Source organism: Poecilia latipinna, unplaced genomic scaffold (genome assembly GCF_001443285.1).
Source record: "Poecilia latipinna isolate Pla-1442-1.1 unplaced genomic scaffold, P_latipinna-1.0 Scaffold1609, whole genome shotgun sequence".
Taxonomy (NCBI): Eukaryota; Metazoa; Chordata; class Actinopteri; order Cyprinodontiformes; family Poeciliidae; genus Poecilia; species Poecilia latipinna.
The window spans coordinates 124634-141370 of record NW_015114225.1 but is presented as its reverse complement, the minus strand read 5'-3'; the positions used below and the strand labels follow the sequence as shown (position 1 = coordinate 141370).

General features: G+C 40.5%; 1 protein-coding gene across 1 annotated transcript in view; it reads left to right on the top strand.

The window, feature by feature from the left end:
* The first annotated feature begins 1357 nt into the window (after positions 1–1357).
* Positions 1358–16737, top strand: part of LOC106963979 (receptor-type tyrosine-protein phosphatase U-like) — a 105345-nt gene continuing 89965 nt past the window's right edge. Inside the window, exons 1-4 of the mRNA XM_015059189.1 lie at positions 1358–1382; positions 3215–3525; positions 13306–13387; positions 15418–15533. Coding sequence (XP_014914675.1) covers positions 1358–1382; positions 3215–3525; positions 13306–13387; positions 15418–15533 — 534 coding nt within the window. The remainder of the gene's footprint in view (positions 1383–3214; positions 3526–13305; positions 13388–15417; positions 15534–16737) is intronic.

Genomic DNA, 16737 nt, shown 5'->3' with positions numbered 1-16737 from the left:
CACCAACTGTGGGGGCACTGCACCAAGAAAACCTCTGAAAAAGACACTGAGCGCAACTTCCCTCTTTGCAAATATAAACAACGATGGAGTAGTGTCAGCTTTTAGGAGGACTTCTAGTTTGTCTTTGGCAAAAGACCACGAGCCATTTCTTCCATGAGTGCGAGTACATTTGCTTTGGTTGTATTTCCCCAGAATGCCTTGTGCTGGCAAGCCATTCTGGGGAATGTGGAGACTGCTTTTGGCTTTTGGCATTCTAATATTAATTTGAACCACACCAAAGTTCACTTCCCTCAAACCCAGACTGAGTTTTTTTAGGTGGACCAGAGTTCACTTTTTTGGTTCACATCAGAGTTCCATTCAAACCTCCTCAAACACTCAGTCTTTCTAGGCAAATGAACTGGAGTTGGATTAAAGCAGACTGAAGTCTTAGTCTGTTATTTAGCACCGTCCATCTTTCCATCAACTAACCAGCATGTCTGCCCTGTCTGATAAACACTCATTGACAGAAGTACTACTACTAGCATGATTGAGTTTCTTTCCAATTTAGTCCTTAACAGCCGCTCTCAAACCTTAAAGTGTGAAAAGATTACGGTTTGCTTTTAACACCCCATCTTCTGATTAACAATGTAAAATCATTACTTTCAGTCCAGGAACTGTCACGACAGGTTTAGTGGATCCACAGCACTGACAGCCACTTCTGCTTTGTGTAATAAAAATGATTATGATGAGAAAACATTTACAGAATTTGAACGAGATGTTGAACGTTGACAAAAACCAACAAAGGAGTGGAGACTGTGATAGAACAGCAGAATCTGCCGCTTTCTGGAGAAGAACCAGAAACTTACAAAGTAGGAGAATCAGGTGAGTGGCGTGAATGTGATAACCCAACAGGGGGGCTGTGTGAGCTGTTACTGGTGAGGGTAAGTAACAGGGAAGCAGGTTGAGCGAAGTTAACAGAACTGGGACTGAAGAAATAAACCAAAAGAGAAAACGTCAGACAGTGATCCAAGAAATAAAACTCAAATAAACAAAAAGAAGAACACAAGAGTAAATCTAAGGGACTAAACTCAAAGGAATAAACTGATCTGGCAACACCTAAAAAACAATAAACACAGAGAAATGAACAGAATATTGCCAGATCTTTATTTGAACCTTAATAACCCATAAGAGAAAATGAAATTCAAACAAACAGAAATCCAAACACTCAGGAGTGTTGAGTCATTTCCTTGAGAGAAATGACTTGACACATCACCTGCTAATAGATTTTTTTTAAAGATATTTTTTAACTATTGCTTTGACTAGAAAACAGCAAACACATATTTTGTGTTAAAACAAGGCAACTTGTCAGAAATAAGGGATGAAAGTCAACAAAACAGAGGAAGGTGAGAAAGGATAAGGGGAAGGAGGTGAGCTGAAGGAGGACTGTACCTCTTACAGTGGTGCAGGGAAGGCTGCTAGACTGGGACCTCAGTGTTTGTGTGTTTATGAGGCGGGGTGTGTGTGTGCTGATATTCGTTCTGCATGTCAGAATGTAAGCATTATCACCATCTCTCTGGTTTAAGCATTCCCTCGGCTGCCATTAGGCCCTAATAACTGTGTCAGGATGATTAATGGCCGGAGACCAGACTGTGATTGCACTCTCCCTCAACTGGGGTCCTCAGGCAACTACACTACCCATGATACCTGCTGTCTGGCCTGGCTGTGTCTCTCAGCAGGTCGACACCGGCTGGTGTTAGGTTTTATTTGCAGTTAGCGTGAAAATCGGATGATCTGATCACAGTCTAAGAGTGCCTTGAAGAGGTCAGATTAGCTAAAGGTTCTGGAAGCAGGTCGGTCGCTCATCAGCTGGAGCCGCTTTACCGTGTTAATGAGAGAATCTTCATCAGTGTGGATGGAGTGTCAGCATGGAGTAGCATGAGATGAAGTGGTGCTCTTATTGGGTCACTAGCTGCACTTCCATTGACCATAAAATTATGCAAATTGAAATTATGAAAATAAATTCTAGTTTCAAAAACTGTGAAGAAGACAGGATGTGGTGGATGATTGTTGATTTGTTTTTGGGGGTGTTTTTTGGTCAGTGTCCATCTGGCTCCAGCAGAGCTCTCTCAGCATCACAGTTCATAAAATGTTGTGTGTCATTCCAACATGTTGAATCCGTAACTCTTCTGTAAAATTACCAACTACAATTAACCCAATACAGCGCACACATAGCCGCTCCCAAGTAGGCGGGGCTTATTGCTCCAACGCCTGAATAAAACGCCGAGGTCTCCTCTGATTGGCTGATGGATGACTAGCGCTAGCACCATGATGAATTATGAATATATCTCATATAAGGGTTTACATCTGTCACTGCCATGACTTTAATGACATGCTGTTAGATAACTAACACAACTCAAAATTTGATTTGTGTTAGATCAACATGTCGTCTTTAGACTCTTCTGCTAGTTGTTGAATACAGACAGATTCTATAAAATATAAATGTTTCCCATCAATATTGGAGATCATTTAAACTTCCACATGTGGCACTTTCTCATGTAAAAAGAGCAACTCTTTGGAGGTTTGAGTTTTTACATAAGCAACACTTTGGCAGATAAAAACTTCCCAACTCAGCTCCAGCTTAGTATTAGTTTGAAAGCACCAACTTATTTCTCCTCTATCTAACGCCAGGTGCCCTTCTTGTCCAGGGTGAGTCTGCTGTGCTGCAGAAATAGAAAAAGCCGCTGATACATCTGCAAAACCTCGTTCTGAGATGAAAGTCCAATCTGACACCCGGTGCAGTTCTGAGGACAGAAAGTGATAGAGGCAAAGGTGGAGGAGAGCAGGTAGCAGCGCGGAGACACCAAATTCAAACAAATAGCCTGACAGCAACTAACAGATATTCTGAGAAGCATCCTTGAACCTGTCAGCGCTGGCACTTGGGCTCTGTACCGGGGGTTTAAAAATAGGAAGATGGCAGGCAATCTTCGGCGGCTGAAAACTAACATGACATTTCTATCCTAGGAGTGTTCCAGTTGAAGCCCGACCAGTTAGATCCTGTTACTTTCTATATTTTGGCTTGTTTAGCTCTGTCTCACAGGTGAAAATGCTCTGATATCTGTTATATGTGAAATATGCATAGCTAAAGCTGCTTGGCAAGGTCATATCTTTTTTTTATTTTTTATTAGTGTTGTAAACTTTCAAATCTCCTTTTACAGGCTCATGCTGCAGTAAGTAGAAGATGTCAGTGGTAATCACTTCCTGTTTTTCCCTCCAGGGTCCTTCATGATGGTCAATTCCTCTCAGCATTTGGGGGGCCAGCGAGCACAGCTGTACCTGCTCCCCCTGAGTGAGAACGACACTCACTGCATACAGTTCAGCTACTTCCTGTACAGCCGTGACGGCCACAGCCCGGGGGCCCTGCAGGTCTTCATCCGGGTCAACGGCGGCCCCAAGGGCAGCGCCGTGTGGAATATCTCTGGCTCCCAGGGGCGACAGTGGCACCAGGTGGAGCTGGCCGTCAGCACCTTCTGGCCCAGCGATTACCAGGTTAGACAAATACATGGAAAACCCAACCCAAAGGTAAACTAGGTTGGGCTTTGTTAATGTCTGAAGATTGGGTCAGGATTTTTTTTATACTGTGGTGAAACGTTGCCTGGAAGTCAAAGTCATCTAGCGTCTAGTGTCTTTAGAAGTTTGTTTTCTAGTTGTCAGAATGTTAACAGTTTAGTAGCAAAACACTGCATCCCTTTTTTCTTTCAGTTTTCATTTATACATTTAAGATTTAGCGCGTTATGTTTACAACTTGACAGCTAAAACCAATGAGCAAACAGCTGACCGTAGACATGTTGTAACGTGTCTGTAGTCAAAGGTTCAGTTTAAAGTGGTGTGTGGATTATGACTGTGAATGCTCAGTTGGAGATGAACTCCCTCTGTAGGGTGTCTGGCTTCTGCCTGCAGCAGATGAACTCTGTAAAAAGGTTTAGGTGGTTTGAGCATCACATCAAAATGTCTTCTGGATGATTCAGTTTGGAGGTTTTTCAGGTTTACTTGGCAGAGAACCAGTGGCAGAGCCAGACCATGTACCTGGACTGGATAAACTTTAGCTCCCCCCCCCTGACGAGTTGTAGAATGTTCCTATGGAAATAATGTCTACTTATCCCTGCTACACCTGCAGCCAGACTTTGGAAAAACTGAAAAGGCTGATGGATGGGATACCAGCTCTGCTCAGTCACTCTCTAAGCTCAACCACTTTCAAACCATAAACACCCGTCTGCCTCCAAATTTCAGTAAAACACACCTGTTGTTTTGGCATGTTTTCATCTTTACTAATCCATATGTAGTGTGTGGATTCAGGTCTTCAGATTGTGTGGGTACTGAGGCCATCATGCCATTTTCTTTCACACAGCACCCAGTATTTGCCTCTTTTCTGCCAATGCATTTATGTAACTCTGCCAGCAAAACCTGCTGGTAATTATAGATTTTTCTCTCAAATCCAAGCAAACAGCCCACTTGCCAGCAGATATGGACCATATTTTGTCCACAGATAATAAAAAAATGCTTCAGTGTGATGCTCAAAAAAGAAGCAAAAGCCTCTAATTATGTTATTACATTTAGAAAAACCGGGAAAAAGTATTTGCCTCCCTTGTCACATTTAAATATTTCAGATCATGAAATTAATTTTAACAAAGATAATATGAGTACATACAAATCAGCTGTTTTCAAATGAGGGAAAAGCTATCCAAATCAACCCCATATGAAAATATAATTACTCCTTGTTTTTTTCTGCTGGAGCCACTCAGAGGTCGACTTGCTGGTGTCCATTGAATAATTTTTCATCATGAATTTATGGATGAACATGTTTTAAAAAGTTCCACTCCTCTCTCAACAGCTCACAAAATGCTTTCCTTACACTCGTATCAACGTGCTTTTTAACAAATATCCCCGTTTGTGTCGTTTTTGATCAGCAGTAACATTTTCTTCCTTCTCTGAAGCCTGCTGTGCTTTGGATGTTGTTGGCTCTTTCCTGATTTCCTGTCTACAAGAAAGTCAGTCAGAGTGATTTTGATTTGTAAGGCGGTGCTCTACACATGGCCGAGAAGTAAATATATTTATTTGATATTTACAAAAAATGTAAGGAAAATCTTTCCATCTGTCTTTCCTTTCTGTTTCTTTTTATTTCTGTCTCTTTCACTCTGTCTTTTCTTTCCTCCTTTGTTTCCTTCTTTCTTTCTTTGTTTCTTTCCTTCTGTTTTTTAATTCTTTCAGTTCTCTTCTTTCTTCCTTTAAGATAAAAATCAAACAGGATTGATCAGAAAATGATTGCTTTAAAATTATTAGGGATCATTATGAAACACTGAAAACATAAGAAACATCAGAAAACATCTGAAATTATTGCCAAATAAAAAGACAGTCGTTTACTTAGCATTTTAAGTGACCAGATAGCATGCCTTGACCAATCAAAATGCTTGAAAAATGCGTAACAGCAGCCAGCCAAATCAGTGACAACCTTTTATATTTAATTGAGAAAAATCCACATTTTATGGTTTTCATTACATCTCCAGGGCTAGTGGAGAGGCGTTAGTCCGATGATTTCCATGTGTTTTCACTGGAGCTGCCACATGTTTACCAAGCTACTTTAGACTCAGTTTAATCCTTCATGGTGGTTTACGGTGTAGTTTAGTTTCTATTCTCCCACTCAACATGCATGTTTAAGTAGAGCAGATTTGCTGCTGTGTTGTACAACAAGCCGTTTCAATCGCGGTGTAATTTCTGGGTTGCATGTTTAGCTTGTATCATTATTTACTGGTCCATTTACCTGAGTGCTGCACTGTGATCAATAGCTCAGTTTGATGCCTCCATCGGTGCTGATGCATAATTAGTGGTATTGTGGAGCTTGTAAGATTCTCACGGCTGCATACAGCCTTTCCTCACCTCATTACAGCTGATAGTTTATTTTTTAATGCGGTCCGTCTTCTTAGTGATTCCCCCCTCTCGCTCTACCCCCCTGCCCTCTCCCTGAAATTGTTGGTAATGAGGAGGCAGTGGCTGTAGGAGCATGAGTTTTGCCCAAGAGTCAATTGACCTCAATTCCATTTGACCCAGTGTGTTCAAGGTGGAGATTGAGTGGTGGTGGGTGTTTGCTTCCATAACCTTGGTGCACTCTGAGGCCCACCTCAATAAATCAAGAGCTAGTTAATGGATTACAGGCCTGAAGAGATCAATGAGGACAGCCTGCGCCGCACCGTCCTCAGCTCTCCTGTCCTCATCGCTGGCACCAACAGCCAAGCTGATAATTAAAGTAATGATTTATTTTCCCTTTAGTGTGGATGTTGGAAAGTTTGGCGAAGCCAGAGGACTAGGGACAGGAGATCTCAGTGGAGTGAGCCGATTCGTACAGTCTGGTTTAGATTAGGGTCTACTGTTGATGGAAGTTCTCCCAGCAGGCAAAGAGACAGACTTCCTTAAGTTTCCTGTGAAGCTGAATCGTCTGCAGCAGATATTGAAGCAGGAGCATCCACACGGATCAGGAACAAAGATTGTCTGCTTCATCAAAAGAGACAGGAATGAGTTTCTTATTACAGACGCAGCTTTTCTGGATGGTTGGTGAAGTATTGATGTGATTGAGACCGGGACCATTCCGGTCTCAATCACCATGTTCCACTCAACATGTTCCACTGATTTCATCCAGATCTAGTTTGGGATCTTTCTCCTGTTGGAACAGCCAATTCCACCCACGTTTCAGCCAGAAGTTGTTGATTAACGATGACATTGATGAGATCGGAGGATTTTCTCATCACTGCACCAACTTTGAGCAACGCATAAATACCAGTAAAGTGACACGGACCCTGAAGATGTAGCTACTACCACCATGTTGGACACTTAGTGCAATATTCTTAAGTTTGAAATCAGAACCTTGACCTTTCCAAACACACTTCCTGACGTTGTAGCACAAGAGTTCAGTCTTTGTCTAATCTGAACCTAAAACTTTATTTTTCCCCAAATGGGATTTGTCTTGGGTTGTTTGAGAAGCTGCAAATTTTGACTGAGCTTGAAAGTGTTTTATTTAAGTAATCACTTTTTTTCCTGGTCTTCTTCCTCTATGTCCACTTTTTCTTAATTCAGTTGAGTTTGGCTTGTTTATACCACCTCAATTCATGACATGTCATCTAAAGGCACCTTACAACAAAAAGGTCAATTCAGGAATACCTTCATAATGGTGAATATAACATAGACTGGAACTAGACTAAATGCTTTTTTAAATGAAGGAATAATCAACAAACTTACAACAAATAAAATTGCATAATCAAATCATTCCAATAAAAGGTTATTTTCAAGACATTTTAGTCTTCCAAAACACCAAACATTACAACCATGTACAACTAACATGAGGTGATCACCATGTGGATCTGCTGAGGTGTTGCCTCCAAAGCCTTCAGCCAGACAGGCTTGGTGTCTCTTGTCTTCCTGATGACGATAACCTGAAGATCTCCAAGGAGGCTTAGAAGAGGTTACTACCTCGACGGAAACTTTCAAAAGTGAGTCTATAACTCAACCTTAAGGTTGTTTCTGGTTTAGGAGTAGATTAACAAAAGGACTCCAACTACATTCAGCGGCCTGTGAATCTTTACCAAACTCTTCTATGGTTCTGGTTGTGGTTCGTTCTGCCTCCACAGAACCAGAACCAGAACATGTAGAGGCAACATTCAGCTTCTATCCACCACAAATCTGGAACAAACTTCTAGGAAACGGCAAAACAACTTTAAATCTAGACTAAAAACCCACCTGGTTAGAGCTGCTGTTGAATTACCAAATCTTTACTGACCAACATTTTTGATGTGTATTGGTGATGGCACTTGATAAAATGTATGTTTATGACTGGTTTCTCAATTGGTGACTGTTTCTATGATTTTTACTTCACCATTCTTCCAGGTCTGCAGTTGTCGGTGTTGCTGGTGTACCTTTCCTGACCAAACCTTTTCTCTCAACGTTCCATATAAATGCTGCAGCCCTTTGTGACCAGATTCTAATCAAGTGACACCAACCCAACAAAAACAGCCCTTTTAATATCATCTTCCTTTCTGTGGCTCGGTGGTAGAGTAGTTGCCTTGCGATCGGAAGGTTGTAGGTTTGATTCCAGCGTCTTCTTGTCACGTCGATGTGTGCAGGGCAAAGTCCCTAATCCCAACCTGCCTACCAATCAGAGTATTGGTGTAAAATTGTGTCTGTAGTGTGAAGCACTTTCAGTGGTCAGTATGACTGGGAAAAAATATTCTCTTCTTTTGTCCATGCCGACACCGAGCTCAGAGCTCGGCAAAAGCCCCCCAGGGCCGGCTCCACTCCTCTCACCGCGCCGCATAGCCGATAAAGATCTGTGTCAGGTGCTGCCAGCCGACACATCGGCCCAAGAGCTGCAGCCCCTCCCAGGCAAAGGACGCTTCAAAGGGGCTTTAGGGGAGAATGTGTGTGTGTGTGTGTGTGTGTGTGAGAGAGAGAGAGAGGGAGAATGTGCTTAAAGTGGATGAGATAAAAAAAAAAAAAAAAAAATTCTGCCAGTAATCATGGAGCGCCTCAGGAGGGGCACGGGCTGCACAGATATGATGGACTGTGATCAGAGGTGTTCTTGGCCTTGAGCATTACTTCTGAGAAACTTCTAGTCAATACTTCTAGCTTCCACATCACTGTTGTTAAAACTATGGGCGCCTTTTTAGCTATTAATTAGAATATTTCCAAGTCTATCCAAGCATTTAACCGTAGAGGGGATGAAAGACCTCTTACTTATATTGATCCGTTGAGCGGCAGTAAAAGCAAAGTGCAACTGCAGCAAAGCAAAGCAAAGCAAAGCAAATGTCCCATCAGTCATTTAGGTGTCACTCCTCTGAGTTCTGGGATTGGGTGTTGCCCTCCAATCGAGGTGGAAGAGAGGCAGTGGAAAAAAATGACTAAATGACACATAAAAACCAACACTTTATATCCAGAGTAATTGGTTTGTAGACTTGTTTCCGCTAAGTGGCAGATTCTGTTTTTAGTCTACAGTTTTGCTTCTTGTCTTAACTATTATCTGCTCAACTTTCTCTTCCAATCTCATAAGTATCCTTATATCATGTAGACTTTTACTAGGCCATTCTAACACATGCCATGAACTAAATCACACCAGACTGCTCAGTCTGTGTGATAGTCAAAAGAGAAAAAGTGCAAATGATTCATTGGGATGTAACAGTAAAACTTTTTAAACCTGTAAATAATGCTTACTTGTCAGCTTCACAGGCTTATTCTTTTTCAAAAGGTATAGCATTTTAACATTTTTGTGCATAATTTGCAACAATATTGTTTATTTATCTCCTCAGAAAACATGAAAAGTTCATAACATTTCGCATTCACAGCAAACCAGAGTCACTTAGGCTGTGTCTGTGTCCTGACCCACAGACACTTACAGTGGATTATTAGGGCTAGACTAATAGGTTTTTGTTTGATTTTTAATAATAAAGTCATAATTATATCAGAACTCCACACCAAACTGTGTTAAAATTAGAAAAACTGAGCATCTTGTGAAATTATACTTGGTTTGGTTTTACAAATAAAGAAAATGTTCATCTTTTAACACATCAACATGAAGTTATTATCAGCAGCAGGACTTTAAAACAATCATTTAAGTGAATGTCTCTCAGAGGAAGAACCACAGACTTATTGAGCCTTTCATATTTGAACTTGTTAACCATAAAAGCTTTTTGTCATTACAACTTTTTATTAAATGTTTTTACAACTTTATTCCAACAATAGCAAATGCCTCTTTATTCTGCCAATAGCTACTATTTTATGACTTTATTCTTGTATTTATTTATTTTTTTAAATCTCTTCGTCTGGCCATCATACTCAGTCATACTTGCTTTACTAATCTCTGCCGCCATTCTTTTTCCACTGTCACAAATGTCTCCATTTGTCCTCTATGAAGGTTCATACTGGCATGTTTCAAAAACATCCTTTCCTCCTCAGTCAGCTCTGTATTCGTACCTGTGCTGGTTCTCCTGGCTTTAACAAGCAGCTGGTCAGTTAATTTGAACACTGCTGCCACCTACTGACCGGAGGCCTGTTTATCAGTCAAGTATGAATATGAATGCATACATCTGTTGCTGTAATGTGACGACATGTGAAGGAGTTGAGGGGGTGTGAATATTTTTGGCTTTCCGGTGTGTTGGTTAGGTTGGGTAAATGTTTTCCCCTGCAGGCCGGTTGCTTCCGCAACGCTGCATCTCATGAGCCAAGCAGGAAGCAGCAGCAGGTGGACATTACAATCCTTGCTTGTTTTTTTTTTTTTTTCCTTTCTCTTTTTCATGTGCGACTCCTTCCTAACCATCTATGCTCAGAGCGGAGCTCCTCCTCTGAGGTGGATTTGTTTCTCGTGTCACCGTGTCACTTTCTTTTGTTACCACTGATGACACAGATCCCTCTTCATGTGAGCCGGCCCTCCTGCTGCTCCCATCAAACTTTTCTCCTGCCATCTCTCTTCCCTTGCTATATTTTTTCTCCTTCTGGATCTTTTCAGCCTGGTTATTGCCTTATGATTTCCAATTCTCATCTCTCCTTCTGGGATTTCTCCCATTAAGATGGATTCCACTGGTAGAATTTCACCTGGGCCAATCAGCAAATAGGACAATTCAATTGAATTCAATTTGTTTAGCACCAATTTCATCTCAAGGCACTTAACAAGTTGTGCACAATGACACAGATTTTTTGTCTGCCTGTAGTTTTATCAGTGGCAGCAGAGGAAGTGGAGGAAACCGTTCAGTCAGTGTTGGCCACGCTTCTAAATATTGAATTAACCTCAACAGCCACTACGTTCAGATCAGTCCTTCTCTCTTCGAAGTGGAGGCTAGCATCTTTTATATGTTTGCATAAAACACACACACCTTTTGAATACGAGCACATAGAAGTGAACAGTTCAACTTTCCCAGGTAGCTTCAGCATCCTGGAAATCTGACTGCAAAATTTCAGTAAATGGTAAAAATGACAAAATTTGTTAGCTTGAAATCTGTGACCTTGTTCAGCAAGTTCAAAAAACATAATTGAATGAATTGAAAAATGACCCAAACAGAATTTAAATATATCTACGCAGCACCAATACATTCTAAATTAAACTTCTCTGCAATCATACAAACTCAAAGTACATAACAAAATGTATTTAAGGGCTTAAACAGCGGATTCTGTATATGTTCCCCTCAATATTCTGAAAAATTTTGTGCCATAATATTGCCTTGTTTATTTGTAGTACTATATTTCCCTTGTGTTTTATTGGGCAGAGTTTTACGGGCGGCCATTGTTTCTCTTTGTCAAGCAAACTGTCTAATCTGCAGTTGTGCATGCCGTGCTGGGATTGAGTTTTAGCAATTTGCATAATAGCTTAGTGTTTGCATACGCACAGGTATTGGACACTGATGCTTGTTTTTTGGCTGTGCATGTTACAAACACACACGCACACACACTCTCTCTGAGTGAGTGCAGATGCAGAGGAGCTTAGTGTCTCAGCGCAAAGCTGAGCAAATCGATGCTGGTGGGTGCGTTGATGCGTGATGAATTGAGGAGTTAATCGGTCAGACGTCCCTAATGACCCGACATATGAATGAAAAATAAAAATAAATTAGTGGAAAGAAAAGCTTAGCCTGTATCCATCCACCAAAGGCTTCAGCATTATTGATTGGCCCCCGGCACTCAGAGCCTGAAGCATGGCGAACACTGCAAATCTCCCTGCCATCTAAGCGCACGCTCACAGGCGCTGGGCTGCGGACAGATGACCGGCAGCGGTAATGTGCACACCTCATGTCAGAGGCATATACCGCTGTCATATTAGCACCTGCTAGCTCAGACAGAGCGGCTCAGTAAAATGAGAAGGCTTTCACAGGGGATGGTTTGCAATTAATCCTGGGGATCGTAGAATGACTGTGGTGCATGCTGGGAAGTCACTTTGAGTCTCTGTGTGCGCCCAGCTCACTTAGATGAGTGAGTTCATGTTTAGGCTGTGTTAAAGGATTCCTGCTGTGTTCCTCTGGGTCTAATGAAAGTACCAGCTGGAGAAGCAGGTCTAATGAAACCTGTAGTATTTATTTCTAAATCTGAATCTAAGAAATAGTTCCAAGCTTTTACTCAGGTGATGTGTTCATTTACAGTACATGATGCAACCATCAGCCACACTGTCCTCTAGAGCTTTTACACAATGAATAAAAATAGTGTAAAAGCTTGTGCGATCCAGCATCTTCAGATAAATTCTAATCAAAATGTTGAAGCACCATCTTAGTCTTTTCCTAGTGTCAAAAGAGAAAATTATTAAAAACTGCGTTTGAAAACCAGTTTTTGATGAATTCATTGTGTCAAATTGGAAAAAAATGGTACTATATAAAACCCTCCAATCAGTCTGAAATGAACATCATTATGTTGAACATAGCTGTCTACCTAATAGGGCTGTAGCGATACACTAATGTCACGATACAATATAATACACGATATTCTGCTCACAATACTATATATATCATGATATTCAGCAAACTATATGATTCAATACATTTTTACAATTTTCTGAAAGGTTTTAGAGGGACAGTGATTTTGATGACATTCTGTGACAGTTCCATAAACTTTAATTGAATTAATTGAACTGATAGTGTAATACTGGTGTAATAAATGTTTTTGTTATACATATATTTGCTTTGTTTGAATGTTATTTGGCATTTGGTTATGCAGAAAAGGAACCTTTTTTGTCTTATTCACTTATATTAGATAATGTAATTTATCTATTTCATTACATTATTTAATTGTAACTGTCATGTGTGACAGCTGTCATTTAATTCATGTGGATTTGACATAAAACTCAAAATAGGATTTAATGTATTGATACTCGCGGATGAAAAATCAATACTTTCTGAGGAAAAAAATATTGATAAATATCGCAGAATCAACAAAAATTACACAGCCCTATTACCTAATAGTTTTTACACAGCAAAACTTATCAAACAGTAAATAATGTGAGTCTTTGGTTTATGTTTAATGCAAAAATCAAAACAGTTTTCAAGTGTTACTGATATCTCGTCACTGTTTTCCCAGAAACTACAGAATCATATCAATGAAGTCGTGCGGTCATGTTCTTATAGGATCATAGGATTATTAATGAAACAGGTACTCATCATCTAACTGCCTCTAGACTGGATTCTTGTATTATGGATTGTTTGAATTCAGTCAGGCTTGTATTAGGTTAACCCTTCTCTCTTAATTTCTAACTTCCAATCAGTGTGCTTGTCAAGGTGTAAAGCTCTGTAGTCATTTATTTCTCCATGATCTCCTCAGGTCATCTTTGAAGCGACTGTTTCCGAAGAGCGGCAGGGTTACATTGCCTTGGATGACACCGTGCTGCTCAACTATCCCTGCTGTAAGTAGCAGATTCTATAGTGTTCACAGCCTACCTACTGACCCTCACTGACCCCTCTGAAAGCATCCAGCTGACCTGTCCAGAAAACTCCACATCGTCCCAGAAGTGACTACAGACCACAATGCATTCTGCTAATGGAGGAGAATACATAAGCACAGACAGCCTGTAGCTGTCAGGCTGCCGGAGGTGCAGCTTCGCAGCGGGGTGCCGTCTCTTTTGTCCTGCTGAATGCCTGACCTTTTCATCCGTCTTCAAGCTCCCAGATGGGAACTTGTAAAACTACTGCGATGCCACAGGCGAAGGACAGCCAGTAGCTGCTCTGGCAGAGAACATTATGTAGCTGGAATTTGGTTGAACATTATACTCAGTTTTTTGCTATGTCGCCTTCATTGTTAGGGAAATGATCTTTTCACTGTCTTTATCATCATCAGTTATGTTTGTGCTATTGATCCAGACATGCAGAATGGATCACTAGGAAGGTTGGTAGGAATTTCATGCTTAAGTTCCAAAGTGGTCCAAATCTCACAAAGCTCCTTTTTTGGTCCACTGTCCCCCATCATCTGCTGACTCCAGTTTGTACAGTAATAAACCACGGTGCTTATATGGATGATACTCAGCTCTGCATTTCTATGTTACCACATGGCTACAGTTCCCATGTTGCTGCAGATGACATTGGAAAGAGTCACATAAACAAGACGCAGTTAGTCAGCGCGGTGCACAGCAATGCTCACCTGTCACCATTACATCACTCATTACAGGGTGGCCCAGATCTGCCTGCTAAGCAGCATAATAGTGTTCTAAAAGCAGTAAAGGTTGTGAAACTTGTCCTATGAAAATGAATATCTGGTGTGCACTAGTTACTTTCTCATGCGCACCAGATCTCTTGCACAAGAGAAAGTTTTTTTTATTTTTTTCATTCAGTGTCTCTTTAGGAGCTCTAGAATATAAATCTACATATATAATTCTATCATATGCTGCCAACCTGAGAAATCCTTGCCTCTCTCTTCCCACCCTGTAGATATTTTTTTCTAGATTCACCACTGCCCACATTGAATGTTTTTTGTCAATTCCAGGATGTCTGGACGTCAGTTTGTGACCTTAAGCTTAAACAGATTTGGGTTATGAAGCAGGACGATGATTCAAAACTCACCAGCAAGTCAAACAATAAAAGAAGTGTAACTTTTTCAGTCAGGCAAGACTTAAATCCAATTGAGCAATTTGGCATGACATTTGAAGGACTGATAATGCTCAAAAACCCTCATAGATAGATGAATAGACAGACCTTTAATCTTAACTAAATACAATATAATTATGGTTACAGGTTTTTTCCCTTTTGTGTTGTTGCATTTTTAGAAATGTGGCCTAACCAAAGCCGTGCTGCTACAACACATCATCTAAAAATACCAGCATTTTGAACTGTCGCTGGTAGTGATGGTTGCCAAGATCCACTCTTTTAGTGAGAACTGGTATATTTTTATAATAAATAAATACATGTAGAAAAATGTTAATGAATGATAATGTGGCGTATTTATGACCTCATGAAATTCAGATATCTGTTTTCTGGTGCTCATGAAAAGCAAGACTGACTGTGAAGTATAAATCACTGAATCCTTGCTAGATAAAAAAAAAAAATATGGAGGGACCTGAAACTTTCAAAATCGGCACACTTACTGATTTATTTTTAGTTTGGAATCTAAACTCAGCCTCTGCTCCACTCTTCCCTCTTTGGAGCGAGATGCATTTGCACGGTGACTCAGTTTCCTGGGCTGAGGGACGGTGCTTCAAAAATCACATCAAGGTTGGTGCAACGTTGTGATTTTTCTTTCCTTTATTTTTGCCAGAGAGAAAAAAATAATCAAAAACAATTCCAATATTTACCTGAATATAAATGGATACAGAAGAACTTGTTATTTGTTGCAGAGGTTCTGAGTAAGCTTTCCTCCATCTTTGTTTTCATCTTAGACAGCATCACTGAACTCCAGAGGTGCTGCGTTGATCCGAGTCTTTCCTCTCTGTCTGCACTTCAACAGACAAGGTGCCTCATTTCTCTCGGCTGGGAGACGTGGAGGTGAACGCCGGGCAGAACGCCTCGTTTCAGTGTGTCGCCACGGGCAAAGTGTCTGAGACGGAGCCATTCGTGCTTGAGGTAAGAAGACATGGGCGACTGAGGGATTTCTTATTGTCATCTTTGGTTAAAATATTGATCTTGAACAACTCTAAGAGAAAATAAATGGTGCAGATGAAAAATATCTAATTTTCTGTTTAATTCAAAAACACAACTGATGGTCCAAATGTTGAATCCCAGCTATTTTGCTCTAACATGGCCTCCTCCTGTCTTCCTGTGCAATTCCCCTCGATTAAAATATCTCTTCACAGACAGTCAGTCTGGGTTTTCTCCTGTTCACTTGGATTTCTCTGGTAGAATTTCAGAACTGAAGTTGTGAACAATGATGCCATTTTTCTGAATTGTAGTCTGCCTGTAGTTTTAGCAAAAGTGAACAAAGCCGTTAAGTTCATGTTGGTTAACCTTCCAAATATTGAATTCTCATTAACAGCTGTGTTATTCAGATCGGCCTTTCTCTCTTCACAGTGGAGGATGGTTGTTTACAGCGCAGACGGTTTCCAATAAGCATTGTATACGTCATATACGTCAGCCAAACGTTAGAGATTGGGTGGAATTTTAATCTTCAACTGAGGCCACGCCTCCAGGAAGCAATTGTTTCTCAATAGTGTAGGGTCCAGTCTCTGTGGACGAAGCGAGACGCAGAACAAGAAGCTGCTCTGATTGCTAAGCAATCAGAGCAGAAGTATTCTGTTTTTGTATAAGACAAAAATAATTTGTCTTATTTTTAGAAGACAAATTATTTTTGTGCTTGAACAAAAATCAGGATTTGAATCCAGAACAAATGCAAGGTTAGCAGGTCTGTTAGTGATGGTCTTCATGGGATGACCCTGACCAAACGATTACTTTCCATCCATGATGTTGTTTTGTTGGAGATGCTGAAGGGAAATCTGTATGGAGGTAGAACTGTGTGTCATCAAGGTGAAGCAAAGTCATACTTTCTGGTGATGTCTCAGAGTGGCAGCATATACAGTAGAATAATAATGATGGCAGGTTTTATGGATATAGTAAATGTCAGGTTTTGTAGCTGAGAGGCAACTTGGTGAACAGCTGCAACACTAAACCCAACAGACTGTTCCAGGCAGAAACAGGCCAGAACTCCAGCAACTAGGAGAAGTTAGATCTGATTTAACTTGTGTGTGTGTGTGTGTGTGTCGTTTTTTAATTCACTGTATGTAAACTTCTGGTTTAAAAAATAAATAAATAAATAAATAAATAAATAAATAAA